Genomic DNA, 8,674 nt, shown 5'->3' with positions numbered 1-8,674 from the left:
ATTAACCACTGAAAGAAATAAACTCTTGGACTTCTTCCAATTTATTGGGATCTGAAAGAGTGTCAACCATAACTTGCACTCTTCCAGCAAAAGTCCTTGAAGAGTGTTTTACCTAAAGAGGGCTTGTTTGAGATTTGAACTCCCAACCTTTCACACCCAAAGCAAGAAACATGCACGTATACAAGCTGGTAGTAGCATTGTCAAAACAAAAATTTAAAAAAGTATTCCTTTGCGCTTATAAAATCCATTCTGTTTTGTCAGGGTAGACTTTGTCCCTCTTACCCTTGGATTGTGTACTATCACTTTGCTGTGAGACAAATCGAGATGTGTGGTGGGTGCGTGGGCGGAAGATAAATGCCCGCTCATGTGTGTCTTTATAGAATCAGGCATGTGCACAGGCATTTTTGGGTGGCAGGTGCTTAAATCCCAAAAAAAATACTCGCCCTTAAACTACATTCGTACAGCTAAGAAAGAAAAAAACAGTAGTGTGTGTATTTTGGATTTATTTATGTTAAGACAATCAACACGGTCAGCAATAGAACTATTAACAAAGGAAGCGACAGTGAATAAAGTATAAGTAATAAGTATTTCTATTTCTTAATGGAAGGTTTTGTTGGCTGGAGGAATCTTTTCGAAAAACTTTCTCCACGATTCCTTATGCATATAGTATGTAGAATATTTTAGAGGGGATGTGAAAATGTAAAATGTCCACACAACCACTCATATATGCGGATGTGTTCAGAATTTAGCAGATGCTTAGAATATATATTTTATCGTATTGTATTACGATGCGGTGGCGCAGCTGGTGAACCGTTGGCCTCGCAGTACTGAGGTCCTGGGTTCAATCCTAGCCCTCCCTGTGGGGAATTTGCATGTTCACGATACCCACGAGCCTGATCAGGTGGTATTTGAACCGTCTCACTGCATTCAAGTTTTAATTAAGTTGTATCCCAGCTCCCCTCCTCGATTTTTAGATCCTCTGCAAGGCCTTGCTTCCAGCGTGTTGACTCTGGACGTGCTTGCGCAGCATAGACCACTACTATGACTCCTTCCTGAGCAGCTGGACAGGCCAAGTGCACACGTAAACACACGCGTGCGTGCGCACGCATTGAGCTCAGCCTGTTCCTCAAATCTACATTCTTCACCAATGGCTCATCGTCTCCACAGCGCTGACTCACACGCCGGGCCCGCTTTAAAAGTGCCGTTGCCTCGGCAGGCCGAGCACTCCGCTGTGGATTTTTTTTTGGGCTTGGGGAAAACCTCCGAAGCTGGAAGATGGAGCTCAGCGGGCTGCTCGTGCTGCTCGTGCTGCTCGGTTGCGGCCGTTCGCTCTGTGCGGTGGTGCAGTGGAAGGAACTCAACGAGGCGCAGGTGAGAGGATGTTTGCCGTGATATTTGAAGCACAACTGCAGGAGCTCAACTCGGTTGTCTGTTGATCCACACCACAGGCTTATTTGAAGCAGTACGGCTACCTGAATGAGCCCACTGACCCGGAGGACCCCAGCTACCTGGAGGAGGTCATCGAAGCTCTCAGGTAACTTTGGAGCAGTTAAATGAATTGAACTGTTTCAAACATGGATACTATCAACACTATTACAAATGCTATTGGACATTGGACACAGCTGTCGTGTAGAATCCGAGTATGTGCAGAGCAACTAAGTGCAGCGGAAACTCTTCTCTGATCCCTCTTTGTCATCAGCATCTTCCAAAGGGTGAACGATCTGCCCCCCAGTGGCGAGTTGGACGCAGCCACCCTGGCCGTGATGAGGCAGCCTCGCTGTGGCCTGGAAGACCCCTTCAACAAGAAACAGCACAAATACAGACTGATGGGTGACGAAATCTATAAAATTCCGGTTGCGGGCACAAATGTGTTGAAAAAGTCACCAGGGTTCGGAATATACAGTGCAGACAGCGCCGGAGTGACGCTCTGAGAGCGCTCCTCCGTGCTGAAAAGTCTCCTTGTGATGAATGGACATGTGTGACTAAAAGTGGAACTCTGGGTACGTAGCAAACGCTTGCTGGGAAATTTCCCAGTCTTATGGTTCCCCTTCTTCTCACATCGAGGGAGCTAACATACGTTATAACCCAACCCTAACCCAGGGCTCAGCAACCTTTTTGAGGCTGAGGGCTACTTCGTGAGCACCGATCGTATGAAAGGCGAGGCCTGACTTGTGACTTGTTTGCGGCGAACTTAAGACACAGTTCATTACACGTACATGAAATATTTTCGCTTGAATTTACTGTACTAAATGACATTACAGGTATTTTCAATTTTTTTATTCAGAATTTAAAGCACAAATAATAGTAACAATTTGAGGCCTATGGTATTTTTAAAACATACCTCACGGGCACCTTATATGGTCCTCGCGGGCTACCATGTGACCCCTGGTTCAGAGTGTGATATGTGTTGTATTCATTTATTCATTTTTCCTCAAATGGGTCATTTAATTTACCAGACTTTAGTGCAGGCAGCATGGGTCCGGTTCAGAATATTTCCCCGCCTTGTGCCCTGCGACCAGTTCAGGGTGTAGTCCCCCTTTCGCCCAGAGTTAGTTGGGACATCCTCCAGTGCTCCCGTGACCCTTGTGAGGATAAGCAGCTCAGACAAGTCTGCCTCTTTATGTGCCCTATGGATGGATGGATATAACATGGAGGAAGTCTCTCGTCAGTAAGCTGCAATCATTTTGGTCGCTCTCTGCAGAGGATAAAGAACATACACCTGGGATTATTGTTAAACTGTAGTGAGGAGAAGTGGTTTGGAAAATGAATGAATGAACGAATACATGGGTTAGATATGTCACGCCACTTTGTTCAATTATTTGTAGCTCAAAGGTTTCTAATGATGCTGTTTATTAGCCCTTCTATGGCATCTTGCGCCTGGTACTGTACATCCGTTTCTTTTGAAGTCACTTGTGGGCCTTGAGTCCAAAAGTTTACCCGGCCCAGATCAGACTCAAAACTGTGCGTCTTCTCAGGTCGCTGGAGGAAGAAGAGTCTGACTTACCGCATTTATAACTACACACCTGACATGAAGAAGGCCCTGGTGAAAACAGCCATACGGAATGCCTTCAAGTACTGGAGCGACGTGACCGATTTGGCCTTCAGAGAGGTGGAATACGGACGAGGCGACATCAGGATCGCCTTCCACAAGAGAAACGACGGCTACTGCGCCTCGCCGTTCGATGGCCGTGGTCAGGATTTGACATTTTCTCACATCTTTTCAGCATTGTAGCCACTGCGCCCCCTCCCCCGCGTGCCCCCTCTTCATCATCATCATCACCTACTCCCTGCAGGGAACGTACTTGCCCACGCGGAGGCGCCAGAGTCTGGAATGGTCCACTTCGACGAGGACGAGTTCTGGACCGAGGGGACGTTCTACGGGTCTAATTTGCGGATCGTGGCGGCTCATGAAATCGGCCACGCGCTCGGCTTGGCTCACTCTCAGTTCAGAAGCGCCCTCATGGCCCCGGTGTATACTGGTTACCGTAGCAACTTCAAGCTTCACTTCGATGATGTGCGAGGCATCCAGGCACTATATGGTAAGTCTTTTCAAAACGCTCACAATAGTAGTATAAATACTGCGTATAGGTCGCTTCAGTCCATACTATTGGATGCAATAACGTTTAGTTCTAGTTGCATCCCAAGAAACGTTTCTGATCACTGTCACCAAATTTACAGTGAAGAAAACAAGTATTTGAACACCCTGCTATATTGCAAGTTCTCCCACTTAGAAATCATGGAGGGGTCTGAAATGTTCATCGTAGGTGCATGTCCATTGTGAGAGAAATATCTAAAAAGAAAAATCCAGAAATCACAATGTATGATTTTTTGATGATTTATTTGTGTGATACAGCAGCAAATAAGTATTTGAACACCTGAGAAAACCAATGTTAATATTTGGTACAGTATCCTTTGTCTGAAATTACAGAGGTCAAACATTTCCTGTAGTTGTTCACCAGGTCTGCACACACTGCAGGAGGGATTTTGGCCCACTCCTCCACACATATCTTCTCTAGATCAGACAGGTTTCTGGGCTGTCGCTGAGAAAGACAAGAGTTTCAGCTCCCTCCAAAGATTTTCTATTGGGTTTAGGTTTAGGGTTTACGCTTCTTACGGAGCCTCTCCTTGGTTTTCCTGGCTGTGCGCTTCGGGTCATTGTCATGTTGAAAGACCCAGCCGCGACCCATCTTCAATGCTCCGACTGAGGGAAAGAGGTTGTTCCCCAAGATCTCACAGTACATGGCCGCGGTCCTCCTCTCCTTAATACAGTGCAGTCGTCAAGTCCCATCTACAGAAAAACACCCCCAAAGCATGATGCTACCAAGCCCACACTTCACAGTAGGCATGGTGTTCTTGGGCTGGAACTCATCATTCGTCTTCCTCCAAACACGGTTAGTGGAGTTATGACCAAAAAGTTTCATTTTGGTCTCATCTGACCACAAAACTCTTTCCCATGACTCCACTGTATCATCCAAATGGTCATTGGCAAACTTAAGACGGGCCTTGACATGTTACAAGTTTGAGTCTTACTGATTGTATGGGGTGGACAGGTGTCTTTATGCAGCCAATGACCTCACACAGGTGCATCTGATTCAGGACAGTACACGGAGTGGAGGTGGGCTTTTAAAGGCGGACTAACAGGTCCTTGAGGGTCAGAATTCTAGCTGATAGACAGGTGTTCAAATACATATTTACAGCTGCATCACACAAATAAATCATTAAAAAAAATCATACATTCCGACTCCTGGATTTTTCTTTTTAAATTATCTCGTTCACAGTGGACATGGACCTACGATGAAAATTTCAGACCCCTCCATGATTTCCAAGTGGGAGAACTTGCAATATAGCAGAGTGTTCAAATACTAGCAGGTGTAGGTGTGCCTAATGTGGAATAACGTTCTCTCTTCCAGGCAAACGCATCACTGCCACTTTAGCCAGTCCGACGCCTTCACAGGGTGCCTTTCCCACTGAAGAAAGCAACAACGGCACCGAGAGCGTCCCCGACCCGTGCACGGCCGCGCTGGATGGAATCATGCTCGGTACGATGCCGGACTGCAAACACCTGAAACATCAGATTAGCACCATGAGCAAAAATAATAAACTCTACCGGGGGCTTTAGTGCCTTGCTTAAGCCAGTGGCGCTTGGGAAGAAAACTTTGGACGCACCAGCAGCTGGTCACATTTTCTATTTTTAGTCCATATGGGTAAAGTTTACATTAAAATTTACAATCTGGATTATGGATTGGGGTTAAACTAAAGGTTAGAATACGGAACATAGTCAAATCTTGGATAGGGTTCAGGATTAGAGGCAAGGGGAGTCACTGGAGGGGTTAAAATTAGGTTTGGGGTAGGGGTTATTTTTAGGTTTGGGGTTAGGTCTTGGAGCAGCTTTTTAGAACGTTGGCCTCACAGTTCTGATGACCGGGATTTGAATCCTGACCCCACCTGTGTGGAGTTTGCATGTTTTTCTTGTCCCTGAGTGCGTTTTCTCCAGGGAATTTCGCAGGCATTGGGTAAAAATCTCAAAACAATTTTAAAAAAAATTAGCAAACACTTTTAACGTTTGTTGCAAATGAAATATACTTAAAAGTTAAATACAACTGAACTATACTGAAGCAGTAGTATGGTGCTAACACATTGAGAATCACTGGGGTAGGATGTCTCTATTTGTTCAATCAGGTCCTTGGAGGAAGACCTTCGCCTTCAGCGGGAACTACATGTGGACCGTATCCAATCTGGGACACAACCCGCCATTAAGGATTAACAGGCTGTGGAAGGAGCTCCCCGGGAACCTGAACGCAGCAGTGCACTCTCCGAGGACCAATAAAACGTATTTTCTCAAAGGTAAACCACCGGATTGTCTAGCGGTCACGCCATTCAAGGCTGGCGACTCGTTTTCGGGAGATGTACCTCAAGGCGGTTCCATGTGTTGCTAAAAGCTACTGAATGATGTGTGATTATGTCATCGCATAATTATGCAGAACATTTGCATTACTGTGGCTGACAAGCCTAAAAAAAAAATAGAATTCGGAATTTGTTCATTTGAATCCATATTTGTTGGATTTTGACTGTGGTTGTTCTTCATCTGACGATAGAACAGGGAAATTTAATCTGGGTGAGGTTTCAAATCGGTCATTTAGAGCAGGGCTTTGCGAACCGTTTACCTCGAGTACCACCTAAAAACCTCACCTCGTACGTAGTAAACTCAGAACTAATGTTTTAGTTGTAAAATTAGCTCAAGCCTTCATTAGTTTTCCAAGTCATCACATCCCGACCATTGCTTTGTGGCGACCCCTCACGGGACAAGCCGAAAGAAAAAGAAGATAGCGTATACACATCGAGCGGGATGTCGATTGGTTGAAGCGAACTGGCCGCCATCTTGGTACTCCCAAAGTTTGTGAAGGACATGGTTTACAGGTTGGATTATGGCGGGTTTTTTCCCAAAGTTTGATATGTAGAATTAATACTCGTCGCGTGAGCTTGACATTTTTTCCCTTCTGGTAACATGAAGGATTTTTAATTCGGGTTGGTAAGCCAAAAAAGGCTAAGTGCAAAGGAAAGACATAACACTGTGACTACCAAGAAACCTTGCATATTACCAAGGGCCCGATTTCCGTGACATGTTAACTTTTCCCAAAATACGCTGTGAAGCTCTATCGTCATAACATAGCAAACAACTAAGCATTTTTTGTTATAAAAACATCAAATTTCAAGTCAATCAGATATATTTTTGGAAATAAGGACTTGCAATGGGAAAATACATGCAAAACGGATTGTTCATTTGCGTTTGTGAACATTTAAACATGTTTCCTCGCATTTGAAAATCAAATTCAATTTGCAGAGTTCTGTATTATGACATGTGCTTTCTTGCTGATCCACTGATGAAGATCGGGAAAATATTGACTTCACTTTTTCACGAAAAACAGTCTGCCTCTAAAAGGTGAAGCAGAGAGTGAACAGTGAACAACAACAACTGAAAACAAAACTTTAAGTGAATTAAGCTCATCAGAAAACACTTTAGAAACAAACTTCAAAAGTGTGAAAGTAAATCTTTCTAATTTACCTGTGGAATGTATTCTCACAGCCACGAAACTGGCATTTAACGCACAGGTCGGCACGGTTGTTTTGGGAGTATCAAGGTGGCGGATATCTCCTTTCGGTGGCTTCAGCTTTGGTGGCCAATGAGCTATCCTTCTTCTTTTTTTTTTTTTTTTAAGATCAGTGATCCCGACCAACATTAAAATACAATAAAGCGGTATGCCCAGGTGTTTCTCATCAATGAGGCAGACATTTTATACCTATATTTCACATTAATGAAAGCAAACATGATGCACAAACTTTGAATAAATGTTTTAAAACAGTAGTCAATGTACTGTAATAGACTTAAAAGTTAAATAGAGAAAGTGATTTGTGTGTGTGTGTGTGGGGGGGGGGGGGTGTTTGTGTATCATGAGGAGACATGCAACAAAAGTGTCCAAATGGCATCAATGCATATTGTCGTCCAAGTGTGCTGTTTTTGCATCTACTTCAGGCAGCAGAGTGTGGCGGTATTCTGGCTTTATGCTGGACTACGGCTACCCGAAGAGAGTGCAGCGCATCTCTCCTAACATCGACGCAGCTTTCTACCTGGGGAGCAACAAGAGGCTGATTTTCATTAAGGTACAGCAAATCTCGGTGGTGCTCCTCAGTCAGGCCTGCACTTTCACGGCGTCTTGTTTGCTCGCAGGGTTCTCATTTCTGGCAGTGGGACGAGCTCCAGTACAACACTTTGACCCCCAGGCCGCTGTCAACGATCTTCACCGGCGTGCCGTCCAGCCCGGACGCCGCCTTCACCTGGACCAACGGCAAGGTGTACTTCTTCAAGGGAGATGACTACTGGCGAGTCAACGAGCTGCTGAGGGTGGACAGAGGATACCCTCTGAGCAAGGAAGAGCGCTGGATGGGATGCTGAGGGTCGCTCTGCAGGGGGCAGCAGACGCCAAAAAGCAAGGGTATATTGAACACAACAACATGAAGGAGTCTTTCACCCTCTTGGATTATCTGGCTCCTTGTTGTACTTTTGTAACTGTGAAAATGATGTAAGATTTTGTATGATATCTGTAGAAATTAAAGGGAGGCCTTTGTTTTTTTCTCATCTCTCTCTCTCAAATATTTGTGTTAGTTTATGAGCGTTGATGGTTTTGAAGAAGCTGTAACATGATGATGGGCGTGTGCTCTTTTGACCAGAACCCTTTGATTTTACACTGCCTCCACTCTGCACTTATTCGCACTGGCTCAACAGCAAAGAGCACAAGCTGGAATTGTATCTCCTGATATTTTTGCACAATTAAACACAATATGATGCCAGAAGAGAAAAATAAGGTGTTGTGATGCAGACTCATGTTAAGTACAGAAAAAAAAAAAAAAAAAAGCAATGAAAGGCTGTTTTGTTCCTGCCTTGCGTGAGCAAGAAGAAAAAAATCTTGGCCGTACACAACATGGCAGCTATGACCAACTCCAGAATAGGAAATCCTTCCAATGACCTCGTTATTGCGTGAGAAAGCTCCGGTTGCTAAGAGCCAGAAAGAGAACAAAACAATGGCGCTCATTGAACTAATAAGTACCAAACAGATGTATTTTATTCATTTCTATCAACATTTATGAACAGATTCAGGCAACGTTGAATTGTCTGGAC

At 44.6% G+C, this 8,674-nt stretch overlaps 1 protein-coding gene across 1 annotated transcript; it reads left to right on the top strand.

Annotated features, from left to right (window-relative positions):
* The first annotated feature begins 1,137 nt into the window (after positions 1 to 1,137).
* Positions 1,138 to 7,985, top strand: mmp19 (matrix metallopeptidase 19). Its single transcript, XM_061833183.1, has 9 exons — positions 1,138 to 1,371; positions 1,449 to 1,534; positions 1,700 to 1,830; positions 2,976 to 3,191; positions 3,294 to 3,539; positions 4,911 to 5,039; positions 5,680 to 5,844; positions 7,532 to 7,659; positions 7,727 to 7,985. The coding sequence occupies exons 1-9, from the start codon at positions 1,276 to 1,278 to the stop codon at positions 7,949 to 7,951; spliced, it is 1,422 nt and encodes a 473-aa protein (XP_061689167.1). The 5' UTR covers positions 1,138 to 1,275; the 3' UTR covers positions 7,952 to 7,985.
* The last annotated feature ends 689 nt before the right edge of the window (positions 7,986 to 8,674 follow it).

This window comes from Syngnathoides biaculeatus, chromosome 10 (assembly GCF_019802595.1).
Source record: "Syngnathoides biaculeatus isolate LvHL_M chromosome 10, ASM1980259v1, whole genome shotgun sequence".
NCBI lineage: Eukaryota > Metazoa > Chordata > Actinopteri > Syngnathiformes > Syngnathidae > Syngnathoides > Syngnathoides biaculeatus.
Note: the sequence above shows the minus strand (reverse complement) of the source record. Positions and strands in the feature narration are given on the sequence as shown.

What these genes read in the sequence shown, in the direction of transcription:
- mmp19 (XM_061833183.1), top strand. Translation starts at nt 1,276, where the DNA reads ATGGAGCTCAGCGGGCTGCTCGTGCTGCTCGTGCTGCTCGGTTGCGGC. An exon ending in AGGCATCCAGGCACTATATG is followed by an intron (nt 3,540 to 4,910) that starts GTAAGTCTTTTC and finishes TCTCTCTTCCAG; the next exon opens with GCAAACGCATCACTGCCACT. An exon ending in TAAAACGTATTTTCTCAAAG is followed by an intron (nt 5,845 to 7,531) that starts GTAAACCACCGG and finishes CATCTACTTCAG; the next exon opens with GCAGCAGAGTGTGGCGGTAT.